The sequence below is a fragment of the Salvelinus alpinus genome, chromosome 25, assembly GCF_045679555.1.
Source record: "Salvelinus alpinus chromosome 25, SLU_Salpinus.1, whole genome shotgun sequence".
Classification (NCBI taxonomy): Eukaryota; Metazoa; Chordata; class Actinopteri; order Salmoniformes; family Salmonidae; genus Salvelinus; species Salvelinus alpinus.
The window spans coordinates 39,871,736-39,894,232 of NC_092110.1; the positions used below are offsets into that span (position 1 = coordinate 39,871,736).

The 22,497-nt window shown below is 44.3% G+C and overlaps 1 protein-coding gene across 2 annotated transcripts in view; it reads right to left on the bottom strand.

Annotated features, from left to right (window-relative positions):
* LOC139553940 (gamma-2-syntrophin-like) overlaps nt 1–22,497 on the bottom strand; it is a 101,507-nt gene that overhangs the window by 54,467 nt on the left and 24,543 nt on the right. For both annotated transcript variants that reach the window (XM_071366736.1, XM_071366737.1), the window contains 3 exons: nt 22,201–22,288; nt 20,479–20,570; nt 10,547–10,674 (listed from right to left, as the gene is read on the bottom strand). In XM_071366736.1, coding sequence (XP_071222837.1) covers nt 10,547–10,674; nt 20,479–20,570; nt 22,201–22,288 — 308 coding nt within the window. The remainder of the gene's footprint in view (nt 1–10,546; nt 10,675–20,478; nt 20,571–22,200; nt 22,289–22,497) is intronic.

The window sequence follows — 22,497 nt, forward strand, 5'->3', positions numbered from 1 at the left end:
GAAGAGGGATAGCTGTGAGACTAATCTAAGAAGAAGAAGAGGGACAGCTGTGATACTAATCTAAGAAGAAGAAGAGGGATAGCTGTGATACTAATCTAAGAAGAAGAAGAGGGACAGCTGTGATACTAATCTAAGAAGAAGAAGAGGGATAGCTGTGATACTAATCTAAGAAGAAGAAGAGGGATAGCTGTGAGACTAATCTAAGAAGAATAAGAGGGACAGCTGTGATACTAATCTAAGAAGAAGAAGAGGGATAGCTGTGATACTAATCTAAGAAGAAGAAGAGGGATAGCTGTGAGACTAATCTAAGAAGAAGAAGAGGGACAGCTGTGATACTAATCTAAGAAGAAGAAGAGGGATAGCTGTGATACTAATCTAAGAAGAAGAAGAGGGATAGCTGTGATACTAATCTAAGAAGAAGAAGAGGGACAGCTGTGCTACAAATCCAAGAGGAAGAAGAGGGATAGCTGTGAGACTAATCCAAGAAGAAGAAGAGGGATAGCTGTGATACTAATCTAAGAAGAAGAAGAGGGATATCTGTGATACTAATCTAAGAAGAAGAAGAGGGACAGCTGTGATACTAATCTAAGAAGAAGAAGAGGGATAGCTGTGATACTAATCTAAGAAGAAGAAGAGGGATAGCTGTGAGACTAATCTAAGAAGAAGAAGAGGGACAGCTGTGATACTAATCTAAGAAGAAGAAGAGGGATAGCTGTGATACTAATCTAAGAAGAAGAAGAGGGATAGCTGTGAGACTAATCTAAGAAGAAGAAGAGGGATAGCTGTGATACTAATCTAAGAAGAAGAAGAGGGATAGCTGTGAGACTAATCTAAGAAGAAGAAGAGGGATAGCTGTGATACTAATCTAAGAAGAAGAAGAGGGATAGCTGTGAGACTAATCTAAGAAGAAGAAGAGGGATAGCTGTGATACTAATCTAAGAAGAAGAAGAGGGATAGCTGTGAGACTAATCTAAGAAGAAGAAGAGGGATAGCTGTGATACTAATCCAAGAAGAAGAAGAGGGACAGCTGTGAGACTAATCTAAGAAGAAGAAGAGGGATAGCTGTGATACTAATCTAAGAAGAAGAAGAGGGATAGCTGTGAGACTAATCTAAGAAGAAGAAGAGGGATAGCTGTGATACTAATCTAAGAAGAAGAAGAGGGATAGCTGTGATACTAATCTAAGAGGAAGAAGAGGGATAGCTGTGATACTAATCTAAGAAGAAGAAGAAGGATAGCTGTGATACTAATCTACGAAGAAGAAGAGGGATAGCTGTGAGACTAATCTAAGAAGAAGAAGAGGGATAGCTGTGAGACTAATCTAAGAAGAAGAAGAGGGATAGCTGTGATACTAATCTAAGAAGAAGAAGAGGGATAGCTGTGAGACTAATCTAAGAAGAAGAAGAGGGATAGCTGTGATACTAATCTAAGAAGAAGAAGAGGGATAGCTGTGATACTAATCTAAGAAGAAGAAGAGGGATAGCTGTGATACTAATCTAAGAGGAAGAAGAGGGATAGCTGTGATACTAATCCAAGAGGAAGAAGAGGGATAGCTGTGATACTAATCTAAGAAGAAGAAGAGGGATAGCTGTGATACTAATCTAAGAAGAAGAAGAGGGATAGCTGTGAGACTAATCTAAGAAGAAGAAGAGGGATAGCTGTGAGACTAATCTAAGAAGAAGAAGAGGGATAGCTGTGATACTAATCTAAGAAGAAGAAGAGGGATAGCTGTGATACTAATCTAAGAAGAAGAAGAGGGATATCTGTGATACTAATCTAAGAAGAAGAAGAGGGATAGCTGTGAGACTAATCCAAGAAGAAGAAGAGGGATAGCTGTGATACTAATCCAAGAAGAAGAGGGATAGCTGTGAGACTAATCCAAGAAGAAGAAGAGGGATAGCTGTGATACTAATCTAAGAAGAAGAAAAGGGATAGCTGTGATACTAATCCAAGAAGAAGAAGAGGGATAGCTGTGATACTAATCTAAGAGGAAGAAGAGGGATAGCTGTGATACTAATCCAAGAAGAAGAAGAGGGATAGCTGTGAGACTAATCCAAGAAGAAGAAGAGGGATAGCTGTGATACTAATCTAAGAAGAAGAAGAGGGATAGCTGTGATACTAATCCAAGAAGAAGAAGAGGGATAGCTGTGATACTAATCCAAGAGGAAGAAGAGGGATAGCTGTGATACTAATCTAAGAAGAAGAAGAGGGATAGCTGTGATACTAATCTAAGAAGAAGAAGAGGGATAGCTGTGATACTAATCTAAGAAGAAGAAGAGGGATAGCTGTGATACTAATCTAAGAGGAAGAAGAGGGATAGCTGTGATACTAATCTAAGAAGAAGAAGAAGGATAGCTGTGATACTAATCTAAGAAGAAGAAGAGGGATAGCTGTGAGACTAATCTAAGAAGAAGAAGAGGGATAGCTGTGAGACTAATCTAAGAAGAAGAAGAGGGATAGCTGTGATACTAATCTAAGAAGAAGAAGAGGGATAGCTGTGAGACTAATCTAAGAAGAAGAAGAGGGATAGCTGTGATACTAATCTAAGAAGAAGAAGAGGGATAGCTGTGATACTAATCTAAGAAGAAGAAGAGGGATAGCTGTGAGACTAATCCAAGAAGAAGAAGAGGGATAGCTGTGATACTAATCTAAGAAGAAGAAGAGGGATAGCTGTGATACTAATCCAAGAAGAAGAAGAGGGATAGCTGTGATACTAATCCAAGAGGAAGAAGAGGGATAGCTGTGATACTAATCTAAGAAGAAGAAGAGGGATAGCTGTGATACTAATCTAAGAGGAAGAAGAGGGATAGCTGTGATACTAATCTAAGAAGAAGAAGAAGGATAGCTGTGATACTAATCTAAGAAGAAGAAGAGGGATAGCTGTGAGACTAATCTAAGAAGAAGAAGAGGGATAGCTGTGAGACTAATCTAAGAAGAAGAAGAGGGATAGCTGTGATACTAATCTAAGAAGAAGAAGAGGGATAGCTGTGAGACTAATCTAAGAAGAAGAAGAGGGATAGCTGTGATACTAATCTAAGAAGAAGAAGAGGGATAGCTGTGATACTAATCCAAGAAGAAGAAGAGGGATAGCTGTGAGACTAATCCAAGAAGAAGAAGAGGGATAGCTGTGATACTAATCTAAGAAGAAGAAGAGGGATAGCTGTGATACTAATCCAAGAAGAAGAAGAGGGATAGCTGTGATACTAATCCAAGAGGAAGAAGAGGGATAGCTGTGATACTAATCTAAGAAGAAGAAGAGGGATAGCTGTGATACTAATCTAAGAAGAAGAAGAGGGATAGCTGTGATACTAATCTAAGAAGAAGAAGAGGGATAGCTGTGATACTAATCTAAGAGGAAGAAGAGGGATAGCTGTGATACTAATCTAAGAAGAAGAAGAAGGATAGCTGTGATACTAATCTAAGAAGAAGAAGAGGGATAGCTGTGAGACTAATCTAAGAAGAAGAAGAGGGATAGCTGTGAGACTAATCTAAGAAGAAGAAGAGGGATAGCTGTGATACTAATCTAAGAAGAAGAAGAGGGATAGCTGTGAGACTAATCTAAGAAGAAGAAGAGGGATAGCTGTGATACTAATCTAAGAAGAAGAAGAGGGATAGCTGTGATACTAATCTAAGAAGAAGAAGAGGGATAGCTGTGATACTAATCTAAGAGGAAGAAGAGGGATAGCTGTGATACTAATCCAAGAGGAAGAAGAGGGATAGCTGTGATACTAATCTAAGAAGAAGAAGAGGGATAGCTGTGATACTAATCTAAGAAGAAGAAGAGGGATAGCTGTGAGACTAATCTAAGAAGAAGAAGAGGGATAGCTGTGAGACTAATCTAAGAAGAAGAAGAGGGATAGCTGTGATACTAATCTAAGAAGAAGAAGAGGGATAGCTGTGATACTAATCTAAGAAGAAGAAGAGGGATAGCTGTGATACTAATCTAAGAAGAAGAAGAGGGATAGCTGTGAGACTAATCCAAGAAGAAGAAGAGGGATAGCTGTGATACTAATCCAAGAAGAAGAGGGATAGCTGTGAGACTAATCCAAGAAGAAGAAGAGGGATAGCTGTGATACTAATCTAAGAAGAAGAAGAGGGATAGCTGTGATACTAATCCAAGAAGAAGAAGAGGGATAGCTGTGATACTAATCTAAGAGGAAGAAGAGGGATAGCTGTGATACTAATCCAAGAAGAAGAAGAGGGATAGCTGTGAGACTAATCCAAGAAGAAGAAGAGGGATAGCTGTGATACTAATCTAAGAAGAAGAAGAGGGATAGCTGTGATACTAATCCAAGAAGAAGAAGAGGGATAGCTGTGATACTAATCCAAGAGGAAGAAGAGGGATAGCTGTGATACTAATCTAAGAAGAAGAAGAGGGATAGCTGTGATACTAATCTAAGAGGAAGAAGAGGGATAGCTGTGAGACTAATCTAAGAAGAAGAAGAGGGATAGCTGTGAGACTAATCTAAGAGGAAGAAGAGGGATAGCTGTGAGACTAATCTAAGAAGAAGAAGAGGGATAGCTGTGAGACTAATCCAAGAAGAAGAAGAGGGATAGCTGTGATACTAATCTAAGAAGAAGAAGAGGGATAGCTGTGATACTAATCCAAGAATAAGAAGAGGGATAGCTGTGATACTAATCCAAGAGGAAGAAGAGGGATAGCTGTGATACAAATCCAAGAGGAAGAAGAGGGATAGCTGTGATACTAATCCAAGAGGAAGAAGAGGGATAGCTGTGATACTAATCCAAGAGGAAGAAGAGGGATAGCTGTGATACTAATCTAAGAGGAAGAAGAGGGATAGCTGTGATACTAATCCAAGAGGAAGAAGAGGGATAGCTGTGATACTAATCCAAGAGGAAGCTGTCATATTACAGTACATTGTACACTCATCGAAAAAATGTTTTGTCAGCAGTCCCCATAGAAGAAAACCCTGTTTGGTTCCAGGTTGAACCCTTTATGGTGTCGATAGGAACCCTTTTGGTTCCAGGTAGAACACTTACCAAAAAGGTTCTACCTGGAACCAAAAGGGGTTCTACCTGGAACCAAAAGGGGTTCTTCAAAATGTGCTCCTATAGAGATAACCCTTTTAGGTTCTATATATCACATTTTCTTCTAAGAGTGTGTGTCCAGGAACAGCAGAGTGTGGATAATATGTTTACTAGTCATGGAGATAGAATTAGAACCACGCCGTAGGGCACTCAACTTCAGCATCTGTAATGTGAGAGATCTGTACTCAACTTCAGCATCTGTAATGTGAGAGATCTGTACTCAACTTCAGCATCTGTAATGTGAGAGATCTGTACTCAACTTCAGCATCTGTAATGTGAGAGATCTGTACTCAACTTCAGCATCTGTAATGTGAGAGATCTGTACTCAACTTCAGCATCTGTAATGCGAGAGATCTGTACTCAACTTCAGCATCTGTAATGTGAGAGATCTGTACTCAACTTCAGCATCTGTAATGTGAGAGATCTGTACTCAACTTCAGCATCTGTAATGTGAGAGATCTGTACTCAACTTCAGCATCTGTAATGTGAGAGATCTGTTCTCAACTTCAGCATCTGTAATGTGAGAGATCTGTACTCAACTTCAGCATCTGTAATGTGAGAGATCTGTACTCAACTTTAGCATCTGTAATGTGAGAGATCTGTTCTCAACTTCAGCATCTGTAATGTGAGAGATCTGTACTCAACTTTAGCATCTGTAATGTGAGAGATCTGTACTCAACTTCAGCATCTGTAATGTGAGAGATCTGTACTCAACTTTAGCATCTGTAATGTGAGAGATCTGTTCTCAACTTCAGCATCTGTAATGTGAGAGATCTGTACTCAACTTCAGCATCTGTAATGTGAGAGATCTGTACTCAACTTCAGCATCTGTAATGTGAGAGATCTGTTCTCAACTTCAGCATCTGTAATGTGAGAGATCTGTACTCAACTTCAGCATCTGTAATGTGAGAGATCTGTACTCAACTTCAGCATCTGTAATGTGAGAGATCTGTACTCAACTTTAGCATCTGTAATGTGAGAGATCTGTACTCAACTTCAGCATCTGTAATGTGAGAGATCTGTTCTCAACTTCAGCATCTGTAATGTGAGAGATCTGTACTCAACTTCAGCATCTGTAATGTGAGAGATCTGTACTCAACTTCAGCATATGTAATGTGAGAGATCTGTACTCAACTTCAGCATCTGTAATGTGAGAGATCTGTACTCAACTTCAGCATCTGTAATGTGAGAGATCTGTACTCAACTTCAGCATATGTAATGTGAGAGATCTGTACTCAACTTCAGCATCTGTAATGTGAGAGTCTGTACTCAACTTCAGCATCTGTAATGTGAGAGATCTGTACTCAACTTCAGCATCTGTAATGTGAGAGATCTGTTCTCAACTTCAGCATCTGTAATGTGAGAGATCTGTACTCAACTTTAGCATCTGTAATGTGAGAGATCTGTACTCAACTTCAGCATATGTAATGTGAGAGATCTGTACTCAACTTCAGCATCTGTAATGTGAGAGTCTGTACTCAACTTCAGCATCTGTAATGTGAGAGATCTGTACTCAACTTCAGCATCTGTAATGTGAGAGATCTGTACTCAACTTTAGCATCTGTAATGTGAGAGATCTGTACTCAACTTCAGCATCTGTAATGTGAGAGATCTGTACTCAACTTTAGCATCTGTAATGTGAGAGATCTGTACTCAACTTCAGCATCTGTAATGTGAGAGATCTGTACTCAACTTTAGCATCTGTAATGTCTTCACTATTATTCTAAAATGTAGAAAATAGTAAAAATAAAGAAAAAAAACCTGAATGAGTAGGTCTGTCAACTTTTGACTGGTAATGTAGATGTTGGGGATAATGATGTAGATGGTGGGCATAATGACGTAGATGGTGGGCATAATGACGGAGATGGTGGGGATTATGACGTAGATGGTGGGGATAATGACGTAGATGGTGGACATAATGACGTAGATGGTGGACATAATGACGTATATGGTGGGGATAATGACGTAGATGGTAGGTTTAATGAAGTAGATGGTGGACATAATTACGTAGATGTTGAGCATAATAATGTAGATGGTGGGGATAATGAAGTAGATGGTTGACATAATGACGTAGATGGTGTGCATAATGATGTAGATGGTGGGCATAATGATGTAGATGGTGGGCATAATGATGTAGATAGTGGGCATAATGATGTAGATGGTGGTCATAATAATGTAGATGGTGGGCATAATGATGTAGATGGTGGGGATAATGACGTAGATGGTGGGCATAATGATGTAGATGGTTGACATAATGACGTAGATGGTGGGGATAAGAATGTAGATGGTGGGGATAATGATGTAGATGGTTGACATAATGACGTAGATGGTGGGGATAATGTCGTAGATGGTGGAGATAATGACACATATTGTGGGGATAATGACGTAGATGGTGGGGATAATGACGTAGATGGTGGGCATAATGATGTAGATGGTGGGCATAATGATGTAGATGGTGGGCATAATGATGTAGATGGTGGGGATAATGACATAGGTGGTGGGGATAATGATGTAGATGGTGGGCATAACGACGTAGATGGTGGGGATAATGATGTAGATGGTGGGGATAATAATGTAGATGGTGAGGATAATGATGTAGATGGTGGGGATAATGACGTAGATGGTGGGGATAATGATGTAGATGGTGGGGATAATAATGTAGATGGTGAGGATAATGATGTAGATGGTGGGGATAACGATGTAGATGGTGGGCATAACGACGTAGATGGTGGGGATAATGATGTAGATGGTGGGGATAATAATGTAGATGGTGAGGATAATGATGTAGATGGTGGGGATAATGATGTAGATGGTGGGCATAATGACGTAGATGGCGGGGATACTGACGTAGATGGTGGGCATAATGACATAGATGGTGGGCATGATGACGTAGATGGTGGGCATGATGACGTAGCTGGTGGGCATAATGATGTAGATGGTGGGGATAATGACGTAGATGGTGGAGATAATGACATAGATGGTGGGCATAATGATGTATATGGTGGGGATAATGACATAGGTGGCGAGGATAATGATGTAGATGGTGGAGATAATGACACATATTGTGGGGATAATGACGTAGATGGTGGTGGAAATGACGTAGATGGTAGGCATAATGAAGTAGATGATGGACATAACAACGTAGATGGTGGGGATAATGATGTAGATGATGGGGATAATGATGTAAATGGTGGGCTTAATGATGTAAATGGTGGGCTTAATTATGTATATGGTGGGGATAATGACATAGGTGGCGAGGATAATGATGTAGATGGTGGAGATAATGACACATATTGTGGGGATAATGACGTAGATGGTGGGCATAACGACGTAGATGGTGGACATAATAACGTAGATGGTGGGCATAATGATGTAGATGGTGGGCTTAATTATGTAAATGGTGGGGATACTGACGTAGATGGTGGTCATAATCACATAGATGGTGGGGATAATGATGTAGATGGTGGGGATAATGATGTAGATGGTGGGGATAATGATGTAGCTGGTGGGGATAATGACATAGATGGTGGGGATAATGACGTAGATGGTGGGGGAAATTACGCAGATGGTGGGGATAATGATGTAGATGGTAGGCATAATGAAGTAGATGGTGGACATAATGACGTAGATGGTAGGCATAATGATGTAGATGGTGGGGATAATGATGTAGATGGTGGGGATAATGATGTAGATGGTGAGCATAATGACGTAGATGGTGGGCATAATGACGTAGATGGTGGGCATAATGACGTAGATGGTGGGGATAATGACGTAGATGGTGGGGATAATGATGTAGATGGTAGGGATACTGATGTAGATGGTGGGGATAATGATGTAGATGGTGGGGATAATGACAGATGGTGGGCATAATGACGTAGATGGTGGGGTAATGATGTAGATGGCGGGGTAATGATGTAGATGGTGGTCATAATGACGTAGATGGTGGGGATAATGATGTAGATGGTGGAGATAATGATGTAGATGGTGGGGATAATGACGTAGATGGTGGGGATAATGATGTAGATGGTGGGGATAATGATGTAGATTGTGGGCATAATGACGTAGATGGTGGGGATAACGATGTAGATGGTGGGGATAATGACGTAGATGGTGGGGATAATGATGTAGATGGTGGGGATAATGATGTAGATGGTGGGGATAATGATGTAGATGGTGGGCATAATGACGTAGATGGTGAGGATAATGATGTAGATGGTGGGCATAACGACGTAGATGGTGGGGATAATGATGTAGATGGTGGGGATAATAATGTAGATGGTGGGGATAACGATGTAGATGGTGGGAATAATGACGTTGAAGGTGGTCATAATGACGTAGATGGTGGAGATAACTATGTAGATGGTGGACATAATGACTTAGATGGTGTGGATAATGACATAGATGGTGGACATAATGACAAAAATGGTGAGGATAATAACGTTATTAGTGGGGATAATGATGTAGAGAGAAAGAAAGATCTTGTTCACAGATGATTCATGTTTACATACACATCCTGGTAAAAACTTTATTCAAAGTTAGTTAGTGCCATGTTGTCAACTCCAATAACACTAATAAGGTCTCATCCTTAATTAGATAGAACTCATCAAATGGAATATCTTTAATCAAGAAATTGAGTGCATCAGCCTGTCTTGTGGTTATTATAAATCTTCCTATTAATATGCTGAAGCAGTTCCTTCATATATTATTTTTGAGTGCCAGATAATTACTTCTTATAAAATATGTCCACTCAATATTGTCTTCATTAATTAAGCCTGAAAAGTGTGATTATGGGTGTCAATAATATTTTAAAAAATGTTTAAAGAGCACTTTCACTCTTTTCATATATTTTTTAGTTTTATTTAGAATTCACAGAATCAAGCACCATAATGCATCATTTGGTATCAGGTTGTGACTAACAGCGATAATATATTTGAGTTATAAGTAACAAAGATATGCATTGATTACTACTTTGTTTATTTCTAAAATAACAGCTCCACTGGGGCTCTAGAGGACTGCCATATCTCTTACATCACTTCCTAGAGGACTGCCATATCTCTTACATCACTTCCTAGGTTCCTGCCTTTCTAGGGAGTTTTTCCTAGCCACAGTGCTTCTACATATGCATTGCTTGCTGTTTGGGGTTTTAGGCTGTGTTTCTGCATAGCACTTTGTGACATTGGCTGATGTAAAAAAGGGCTTTATTGAATTTGATTGATTAACTAGCAAAAAAAGGAAGGAAAATAACATTTGTTGGGGATTTCCTGGATTCATTTGATGTCGTTTATATCTCTAGAAGAACCGATTCAGTGTGTTAAAGTTAAACCTTCCCATCATGCTTCATTGTCTGGGCCCTCCTGCAGCGCTGACCTTGCATGCATGGGGATAGATATTGGAGTGAACACCCTCCCACCTAAATGAAAAGTGCTTGTAAAACCAACAGCAGCGCTGGGTGAATTGTGCGCCTCAGAGGTGAATTACATCACACAGGATTACCTTACCTTAATTTAGCCGTTACGGCTTTGTATCTGGAGACTCGGGCCATCAACAAGGGTAGGGACACTGCATCCAGCCAGCGCTTCTCGTACTTTGGTTCATTAGCCGAGGGTTTGGAGGGCGAGGATGGAGCCTACGTGAGTCAAATGAAGAAGGCAGTGAGGGTCTCCTCTCATTCACTGGCTAGGTCACTTTGATCATTGTGCATTCAAAGGGTCTTACTTTCAGTCCATTTTGCACACAAAAGGATGATATCCTTGTTTACTTACTGGATAAACTATTCATTATTAGTGATTAATGATCACTTATGGTAACCTAGTGAGCACATATTTAACGTACAATGTCCTGGGATTTCACAATGGCATTTACCCATTTGCCAATCATAGTACCTGGCACATATTCTTGAACAAATAATTTGCTTTCCCTCTGACCTAAGGCTATAACCAATCATGGCTACTTTCCACAGCGAACAATTCTCCCTTGTTCAATTTATGTAGAGACGCTCAATAATTACACTCGACTATACTTTGAAAGTTGAGTGGTAGAGATGACAAGAAATGTAATACTATCTGCACGTCAACGCGGACTTGTTATGCCGGTGAATGAGGACCCAAAAGCGACGTAATAGAAACAGAGTCTTTATTCCAGTCATAAGCAAACAATGATACTCCTGGATATTAACAAAGGAAAATCCAAAACAGGAAACTGAAATCCTCTCGTTAGTAGAGAGGAATGACTGGAGACGCGACCACAGACTGCAGGTCGCTTCAGGAAGGCACAGGCCGTAGCTGACATAGACACCTGCTCACACGCAGCATCTGAAGAAGGCAAAAACACGACAGGGCGGAACAAGGACACAGAACAGCAAACATCAAACAAGAATCCGACAAGGACAGAAGCGGAAAACAGAGGGAGAAATAGGGCTCTAATCAGAGGGCAAAATAGGGGACAGGTGTGAAAGAGTAAATGAGGTCGTTAGGAGAATGAGAAACAGCTGGGAGCAGGAACGGAACGATAGAGAGAGAGAGCGGGAGAGGGAGAGAGGGAGGAGGAGAGAGAGGGATAGAAAGAGGGAAAGAACCTAATAAGACCAGCAGAGGGAAGCACAGGGACAAGACATGATGATCAAAGACAAAACATGACAGTACCCCCCCACTCACCGAGCGCCTCCTGGCGCACTCGAGGAGGAACCCTGGCGGCAACGAAGGAAATCATCAATCAACGAACGGTCCAGCACGTCCCGAGATGGAACCCAACTCCTCTCCTCAGGACCGTAACCCTCCCAATCCACTAAGTACTGGTGACCACGTCCCCGAGAACGCATGTCCATGATCTTCCGTACCTTGTAAATAGGTGCGCCCTCGACAAGGACGGGGGGGGGGGAGGGAAGACGAACGGGGGCGCGAAGAAAAGGCTTGACACAAGAGACATGGAAGACAGGGTGGACGCGACGAAGATGTCGCGGAAGAAGCAGTCGCACAGCGACAGGATTGACGACCTGAGAGACACGGAACGGACCAATGAACCGCGGAGTCAACTTGCGAGAAGCTGTCGTAAGGGGAAGGTTACGAGTGGAAAGCCACACTCTCTGACCGCGACAATACCTAGGACTCTTAATCCTACGTTTATTGGCGGCTCTCACAGTCTTCCCCGCAGACGAAGGCAGACCGGTAATAAAGTCTAAGGCGATGTGAGACCATGGTCGAGAAGGAATGGGAAGCGGTCTGAGACGACCGGCAGGAGGAGAGTCACCTGACTTAGTCTGCGCGCAGTCCGAACAAGCAGCCACGAAACGGCGCGTGTCACGCTCCTGAGTAGGCCACCAAAACCGCTGGCGAATAGAAGCAAGCGTACCCCGAACGCCGGGGTGGCCAGCTAACTTGGCAGAGTGAGCCCACTGAAGAACAGCCAGACGAGTAGAGACAGGAACGAACAGAAGGTTACTAGGACAAGCGCGCGGCGACGCAGTGTGAGTGAGTGCTTGCTTTACCTGTCTCTCAATTCCCCAGACAGTCAACCCGACAACACGACCCTCAGGGAGAATCCCCTCGGGGTCGGTAGAAGCCACAGAAGAACTAAAGAGACGGGATAAGGCATCAGGCTTGGTGTTCTTATTTCCCGGGCGATAAGAAATCACGAACTCGAAACGAGCGAAAAACAACGCCCAACGAGCTTGACGTGCATTAAGTCGTTTGGCAGAACGGATGTACTCAAGGTTCTTATGGTCAGTCCAAACGACAAAAGGGACGATCGCCCCCTCCAACCACTGTCGCCATTCGCCTAGGGCTAAGCGGATGGCGAGCAGTTCGCGGTTACCCACATCATAGTTGCGTTCCGATGGCGACAGGCGATGAGAAAAATAAGCGCAAGGATGGACCTTATCGTCAGACTGGAAGCGCTGGGACAGAATGGCTCCCACGCCCACCTCTGAAGCGTCAACCTCGACAATGAATTGTTTAGTGACGTCAGGAGTAACAAGGATAGGAGCGGATGTAAATCGCTTCTTGAGGAGATCAAAAGCTCCCTGGGCGGAACCGGACCACTTAAAGCAAGTCTTGACAGAAGTCAGAGCTGTGAGAGGGGCAGCCACTTGACCGAAATTACGAATGAAACGCCGATAGAAATTAGCGAAACCGAGAAAGCGCTGCAACTCGACACGTGACTTAGGGACGGGCCAATCGCTGACAGCCTGGACCTTAGCGGGATCCATCTGAATGCCTTCAGCGGAAACAACAGAACCGAGAAATGTGACAGAGGAGACATGAAAGGCGCACTTCTCAGCCTTCACGTAGAGACAATTCTCTAAAAGGCGCTGGAGTACACGTCGAACGTGCTGAACATGAATCTCGAGTGACGGTGAAAAAATCAGGATATCGTCAAGGTAAACGAAAACAAAAATGTTCAGCATGTCTCTCAGTACATCATTAACTAATGCCTGAAAGACAGCTGGAGCATTAGCGAGACCGAACGGCAGAACCCGGTATTCAAAATGCCCTAACGGAGTGTTAAACGCCGTTTTCCACTCGTCCCCCTCTCTGATGCGTACGAGATGGTAAGCGTTACGAAGGTCCAACTTAGTAAAGAACCTGGCTCCCTGCAAAATCTCGAAGGCTGACGACATAAGGGGAAGCGGATAACGATTCTTAACCGTTATGTCATTCAGCCCTCGATAATCCACGCAGGGGCGCAGAGTACCGTCCTTCTTCTTAACAAAGAAAAACCCCGCTCCGGCGGGAGAGGAAGAAGGCACCACGGTACCGGCGTCGAGAGAAACAGACAGATAATCCTCGAGAGCCTTACGTTCGGGAGCCGACAGAGAGTATAGTCTACCCCGAGGGGGAGTGGTCCCCGGAAGGAGATCAATACAACAATCATACGACCGGTGAGGAGGAAGGGAGCTGGCTCTGGACCGACTGAAGACCGTGCGCAGATCATGATATTCCTCCGGCACTCCTGTCAAATCACCAGGTTCCTCCTGAGTAGAGGGGACAGAAGAAACAGGAGGGATAGCAGACATTAAACACTTCACATGACAAGAAACGTTCCAGGATAGGATAGAATTACTAGACCAATTAATAGAAGGATTATGACATACTAGCCAGGGATGACCCAAAACAACAGCTGTAAAAGGTGAACGAAAAATCAAAAAGGAAATGGTCTCACTGTGGTTACCAGATACTGTGAGGGTTAAAGGTAGTGTCTCACATCTGATACTGGGGAGAAGACTACCATCTAAGGCGAACATGGGCGTGGACCTCCCTAACTGTCTGAGAGGAATGTCATGTTTCCGAGCCCATGCTTCGTCCATAAAACAACCCTCAGCCCCAGAGTCTATCAAGGCACTGCAGGAAGCAGCCGAACCGGTCCAGCGTAGATGGACCGACAAGGTAGTACAGGATCTTGATGGAGAGACCTGAGTAGTAGCGCTCACCAGTAGCCCTCCGCTTACTGATGAGCTCTGGCCCTTTACGGGACATGACATGACAAAATGTCCAGCAGAACCGCAATAGAGGCAAAGGCGGTTGGTGATTCTCCGTTCCCTCTCCTTAGTCGAGATGCGAATACCTCCCAGCTGCATGGGCTCAGTCTCTGAGCCGGTGGGAGGAGATGGTTGAGATGCGGAGAGGGGAAACACCGTTAACGCGAGCTCTCTTTCACGAGCTCGGTGACGAAGATCTACCCGTCGTTCTATGCGGATGGCGAGTGCAATCAAAGAGTCCACGCTGGAAGGAACCTCCCGGGAGAGAATCTCATCCTTAACCTCAGCGTGGAGTCCCTCCAGAAAACGAGCGAGCAACGCCGGCTCGTTCCAGTCACTGGATGCAGCCAGAGTGCGAAACTCTATAGAGTAATCCGTTATGGATCGATCACCTTGACATAGGGAAGCCAGGGCCCTGGAAGCCTCCTTCCCAAAAACTGAACGATCAAAAACCCGTATCATCTCCTCTTTAAAGTTCTGATAAACGTTAGAACACTCAGCCCTTGCCTCCCAGATAGCTGTGCCCCACTCCCGAGCCCGACCAGTAAGGAGTGATATGACGTAAGCGATCCGAGCTCTCTCTCTTGAGTATGTGTTGGGCTGGAGAGAGAACACAATATCACACTGGGTGAGAAAGGAGCGACACTCAGTGGGCTGCCCAGAGTAACATGGTGGGTTATTAACCCTAGGTTCCGGAGACTCGGAAGACCAGGAAGTAGCTGGTGGCACGATACGAAGACTCTGAAACTGTCCTGACAGGTCGGACACCTGAGCGGCCAGGGTCTCAACGGCATGACGAGCAGCAGACAATTCCTGCTCGTGTCTGCCGAGCATTGCTCCCTGGAACTTGACGGCAGTGTTGAGAGAATCCGTAGTCGCTGGGTCCATCTTGGTCGGATTCGTCTGTTATGCCGGTGAATGAGGACCCAAAAGCGACGTAATAGAAACAGAGTCTTTATTCCAGTCATAAGCAAACAATGATACTCCTGGATATTAACAAAGGAAAATCCAAAACAGGAAACTGAAATCCTCTCGTTAGTAGAGAGGAATGACTGGAGACGCGACCACAGACTGCAGGTCGCTTCAGGAAGGCACAGGCCGTAGCTGACATAGACACCTGCTCACACGCAGCATCTGAAGAAGGCAAAAACACGACAGGGCGGAACAAGGACACAGAACAGCAAACATCAAACAAGAATCCGACAAGGACAGAAGCGGAAAACAGAGGGAGAAATAGGGACTCTAATCAGAGGGCAAAATAGGGGACAGGTGTGAAAGAGTAAATGAGGTCGTTAGGAGAATGAGAAACAGCTGGGAGCAGGAACGGAACGATAGAGAGAGAGAGCGGGAGAGGGAGAGAGGGAGGAGGAGAGAGAGGGATAGAAAGAGGGAAAGAACCTAATAAGACCAGCAGAGGGAAGCACAGGGACAAGACATGATGATCAAAGACAAAACATGACAGGACTAGAGGGACAAGGTCTCTGCTTACACCTAGGATCGTGGGAAACAAAAGCTAAGCTGCCACGCTTGTCCTTCGTAGAATTCCCTCTTCTATAGCTTGTGATATTTCGGAGGCGAAAAAAAAATTACCAAAGTGTCATTATTTTAGAGGCATGTAAATTAATCAATAGGAAGACCTCCTGGGAGGCTATGAAAGGAAAACAATGTCAATCATTTCAATGCTGACGGCACCTAGAAGAGATGACAAGCTTAGAGAATTATAAATCACCTGCAGGCATGAAAACAAGAATGCTAAAGGAAGGGGGAAAAACTGTCTGGGATAATCATTGTTTTTGTGTGTGAACTAAGCAATTACAGAGCAGCATTTTTCACCCAGCAGTTTCAGCTACATCCATCAGTTGCAAGGAGAACGAGGTCAGAAAGGCCACTCCGCCTGGGGTTTCAGTATCTAGTCTACATGGTGCACGGTTGTCGACTGCTATTATATCAGTGTACAGAAGACACCAAACAAGCTAAAACATGTCATCTATGTCCTGCTTCCTCACTGTGAAACACACCAGAGGATGCATCATTGAACACTCCGGATACTGTACAATCCAGTGATCCAACGTGACGTGAGCAGTTTGTTGTGGCTTCAAGGCAGCTTTTCCTATTGCATGTTTTTCAACTCGGGAGAGTATTCTTTGTGTGTGTGAGGAAACTGGCCAGCTAATCGTGTTTGTCAGCCACCTGCCCTCTCAACCTCAGAATTTACTGTAGAGGACCCAGCTAGCTGACCCATTGTGATAACCCAGCCAGCTGACCCATTATGATAACAAAGCCAGCTGACCCATTATGATAACCCAGCCAGCTGACCCATTGTGATAACCCAGCTAGCTGACCCATTGTGTCACATTAAGTCAAACCTGACTTATTTATGCGTAGGTAACCATGTGTCCGAGTATATTATCCCACAGGTGAAATAAGTATGGGAATACAGTGATAATGCAGTTCACAGAGCTCAGTGCTCCAGGATTGTCTGGCTGTTACTGAAGATAACAACAGACTGAACAGATGCTGGGCTCAATCTCCTTCTAAAATCCAGCCTGCTCATGCCAAATATTTAATGTTGAAAGACTATCAGGGAATGAAGTATTTTTGTGAATTGAATCGGCTGCACTCGTTGATATTTTTTTTTAAAGTATGCTCAGTCAGGCATCCATACTGCGGTTAACAAAACGTGAATATGTAGCTGGCCTTTATAAGAATGTTCATCTGCATGGAATGAAATGTGTATGCTGGCAAAAGACTGTGTTTTAGGGCATTCAGATCACTGTGATGTAGGATGGTAAATCAGGCTCAATCTAGCTGCAAGACAAGGATTTGGCAAAGAAGTGGTTGTTCCACTGGATATCATAAGGTGAATGCACCAATTTGTAAGTCGCTCTGGATAAGAGCGTCTGCTAAATGACTTAAATGTAATGTAAATGTAATTTCCCTTAGATAATGATTTACATGTACTGTGTATATTTACATTAAGCAGCTACATCTTTGTGTATAATGTACCGACAGTCTCGGGTTTCAATACTACGCTCAGGTTCCACCTACTAGCAGACGTTATTGCTGGCAGGCACACCCTGATCTGTTTCACCTGTCTTGTGCATGTCTCCACCCCCCTCCCACCCCCCACCCACACCAGGGGTCTCCTATTTTTCCCCATTATCCCCTGTGTATTTATACCTGCGTTTTCTGTTTGTCTGTTGCCAGTTCGTCTTGTTTTGTCAGGTTTTACCAGCGTGTTTCCTGTTTTCTCCTGTTCTCAAGGTTTGTTTTCTAGTCTTCTTGGTTTTGACCATGCTGCCTGTCCTGACCCTGAGACCGCCTGCCGTTCTGTCCCTGATTGACTCTGACCTGGATTACGAACCTCTGCCTGCCCTAGACCTGCCCTTTGCCTGCCCCTTTGTTATAATAAACATTCTGACAATCGAACTGTGTCATATCCTGAGTCGTGATAGTACGAACTGGCCATGACTGACCCAGCAGACTCGGACCAGCTCCGCAACACCGTCTCCCTCCAAGGAGCCACCATTGGAAGACACGAGGAGTTACCGCATAACCTTGGCGGAATGCCATGACCTCGACTCCCTCATAGCCTTGACCAAAAGGATCGATGGGCGGTTACGGGAACGCAGCAGGGAGGGGAGGTCTGTTCCCGGCCACACAAGCTCGTACACAGGTTCCCCTTCCCCCCCCCCGAAGAATCCCGGAAGTTCCGTATGCCTGCATTCCCGAGAGAATCCGGTCACACAAGTTCCCTCGGGAATCATCGAGGACTGTCGACTCACCTCCTCCGGAGCCCATTCAACTGGGCAGGGCTAGATTGGCTGCTGAGGAATGTTTACGCAGACTGAGCTCCAAAAGTTGTCTGTATTGTGGTACTTCAGGACATTACATATCCACCAAATCTCTTCAGGTGCTCATGGACTCTGGGGCCAACGGAAGCTTTATGGATGCTACCCTGGTGTCGGAGCTGGGCATCTCGGAGCTGGGCATCTCCACACAACACCTCTCCATTCCCATGGAATGGGCACACGGACGCTCTATTGACAGGGTCACTCACAGTACGGTTCCCATCAACCTGTGAGTGTCAGGTAACCACTGTGAGTCTCCTCTGTAACTGTGGTTTTGGGATTATCATGGCTCCAGAGGCACATGCCCCTGATCAACTGGGCTACGGGTTCTATCCTGGGTTGGAGCTCGTTATGTCATGCATATTGTCTCAAGGCGGAGCAGCCTGCCCCTGGGCGTCCTCCTGTGGGCTTGGGGAAAAGCCTCAGATCTCTCAGGTTTTTAACAAGGGCCGCGCCACATCTCTTCCTCTGCATCGACCCTAAGACTGCACCATTGACCTCCTCCTGGGCACTACGCCACCTCGGGGGCAGCTTTAATCCCTGTCAGCTCCGGAGATCAAGACCAGCAAAGGACCTTGTGAAGATGCTGGAGGAAACAGGTACAAAAGTATCTATATCCACACTAAAACAAGTCCTATATCGACACAACCTGAAAGGCCACTCAGCAAAAAAGAAGCCACTGCTCCAAAACCGCCATAAAAAAGCCAGATTACGGTTTGCAACTGCACATGGGGACAAAGATCGTACTTTTTGGGGAAATGTCCTCTGGTCTGATGAAACAAAAATAGAACTGTTTGGCCATAATGACCATCGTTATGTTTGGAGGAAAAAGGGGGAGGCTTGCAAGCCGAAGAACACCATCCCAACCGTGAAGCACGGGGGTGGCAGCATCATGTTGTGGGGGTGCTTTGCTGCAGGAGGGACTGGTGCACTTCACAAAATAGATGGCATCATGAGGGAGGAAAATGATGTGGACATATTGAAGCATCATCTCAAGACATCAGTCAGGAAGTTAAAGCTTGGTCGCAAATGGGTCTTCCAAATGGACAATGACCCCAAGCATACTTCCAAAGTTGTGGCAAAATGGCTTAAGGACAACAAAGTCAAGGTATTGGAGTGGCCATCACAAAGCATTGAACTCAATCCTATAGAAAATTTGTGGGCAGAACTGAAAAAGCGTGTGCGAGCAAGGAGGCCTACAAACCTGACTCAGTTACACCAGCTCTGTCAGGAGGAATGGGCCAAAATTCACCCAACTTACTGTGGGAAGCTTGTGGAAGGCTACCCAAAACGTTTGACCCAAGTTAAACAATTTAAAGGCAATGCTATCAAATACTAATTGAGTCTATGCAAACTGCTGACCCACTGGGAATGTGATGAAAGAATTTGAAGCTGAAATAAATCATTCTCTCTACTATTATTCTGACATTTCACATTTTTACAATAAAGTGGTGATCCTAACTGACCTAAGACAGGGAATTTTTACTAGGATTAAATGTCAGGAATTGTGAAAAACTGAGTTCTAATGTATTTGGCTAAGGTGTATGTAAACTTCCGACTTCAACTGTACACACACTGTGTATTTATATATGATGGGATGTACAGTTGAATGTACTTGTAGGCTACCTATCTTCTCTGGGATTCCATATGAGGTTTCCAACAGTATCATGTACTCTAAAGTAGTCTGTCATACCCACAACTACTACAGAACTTGGAGCTGTTATGAAACAAAGGGGCAACAGTACTTCAGGGCTGAGGAAGGCACTAATGTCACTAATGTGATGCTAAGCTCACTCTGACTTGCTGCCATCGCCCTCATTGGCTCACTGCCAAGTGAGCTGAGTATGGTCGTAGCAATGCTTTATTTATTTCAAGCATTGTGCTTTAATCTTACTATGGGGGGGGTCACTGTAGGATTCCTTACACCTGTCAACCTACATCCTCGCCCCCTCCCTTAGTCTAAACCAGACATCAAATCCTCAAACCAGGTATTGGGAGCTTTCTAAAATTGTCACTGTGTATTAGTGTGAAATTAATGCATGATACCGGAATCACAAGAACATTTAATGTAAGAAAAACAATGCAATTTCAATTAAGGTTTACTTACTGTGTTGCTAGAATTCCCATTTAAATGTAAACCACTGTCAAATAGTGGTGAAGAGACTCTGCTACTTTGACCAGCGGATGGTACAGGAGAGCCTGGAAACCATGAGAGCAAATGTTATATCGTTGAAACATGAAATACTTCATGTGATCAGTCACAAAATCAGCCTCAGAATCAGAATTAGCCTCAGAATCAGCCTCAGTCACAGAATCAGAATCAGCCTCAGATTCAGCCTCAGAATCAGCAACAGTCACAGAATCAGCCTCAAAATCAGCCTCAGTCACAAAACCAGCCTCAGTCACAGAATCAGCCTCAGTCACAAAATCAGCCTCAAAATCAGCCTCAGTCACAGAATCAGCCTCAGTCACAAAATCAGCCTCAGTCACAAAACCAGCCTCAGTCACAAAACCAGCCTCAGTCACAGAATCAGCCTCAGAATCAGCCTCAGAATCAGCCTCACCTTTATTCTCCAGGCACAAGTACATACACTCAGAAAGTGATTAAGTGAAATGGTGGTGCCACAGTAAACAGAATCAACAGACAAGATTACAAACAAAAATGAAAAAAACACACAAGCAGCGACCAAACACTACATCTGCCTCTCTGGGCACCTCAGGTATCAGAGCACCACGGCTGCCTCTCTGGGGACCTCAGGTATCAGAGCACCACGGCTGCCTCTCTGGGGACCTCAGGTATCAGAGCACCACGGCTGCCTCTCTGGGTACCTCAGGTATCAGAGCACCACAGCTGCCTCTCTGGGGACCTCAGGTATCAGAGCACCACGGCTGCCTCTCTGGGGACCTCAGGTATCAGAGCACCACAGCTGCCTCTCTGGGGACCTCAGGTATCAGAGCACCACAGCTGCCTCTCTGGGGACCTCAGGTATCAGAGCACCACGGCTGCCTCTCTGGGGACCTCAGGTATCAGAGCACCACAGCTGCCTCTCTGGGGACCTCAGGTATCAGAGCACCACAGCTGCCTCTCTGGGGACCTCAGGTATCAGAGCACCACGGCCAGGCAGTAGAGAATTTAAAGATGGCCTTTTGTGCTAGTATGTCTTGTCAAAAGCATTGGTCCCTTAGCCTGGGACTCGGACCATGTGGGGAATTAGCATAGCTAAGAATACAACTAGGTCTAATGAAGCTCCTCTCTCTCATCCAACCAATCAGCATAAAGCTCAACAGCTTCATTGTTGACTCACCATGCCGACAACTTCAAAGGACCATTTCCAGACTCATTATGTAGTCGTTCCTAGTTCGCCAGCAATATGGCTGCTAGGATTTTGGACACCAAGCTATTATGTGCCAACCTCGTTATCACATTGTTAAAAACAGACCAAAAACATTCAATGTAACCACAGAATACACCAGCCTGCTGACATTCTGTCTCCTGCAGGCCAGGCAGGCCAGGCAGGGAGGCCAGCAGAGACAAATGCAGGTCTCTGATATGACATTAGCTTGGCACTGAAGTCCCAGCTACTGTTCTAATCAATCCTCTACAGAAAACAGCAACCCTCAGTTAGATCAGCTGCCACAGGAAGACAAAAGGAAAGCTTATGAACATGACTTCAGGCCATTGGTTGAGTCAAAAAAAATGACCAGATGACATTCAACCAACGGACAGCTTCACTTGAGCTTCCCTCTCCATTTTTTGAGCGCGTAGTTACAGTACAGAATACGACATGGCACATGTAATGGTAATGGTGCTTCCACTCAGAACTCTTACCCAATGGTAGCTTTAAAAATGATGGAACTTCCCTGAGGTACCGAACAGTGATGGTGACTTCCTCCCCAGCAGTCCGCAGGAGATGAACCTGCCAGGGGGGTGGGTGGGTGGGGGGGATCGAGAGAGAGAATTCTTCTCTCAGATGAATAAAAAATAGCCACCTATAAGTACATGTAACTGTACAGCACTTAAGCACAGACGTGACGCAACACTTGAAATAAATACAGAATATGCAATCAGCAGTTAACCCCGTCAGAAGTGATGTCTCTTCAGTAATCACATACACTACTATATCTT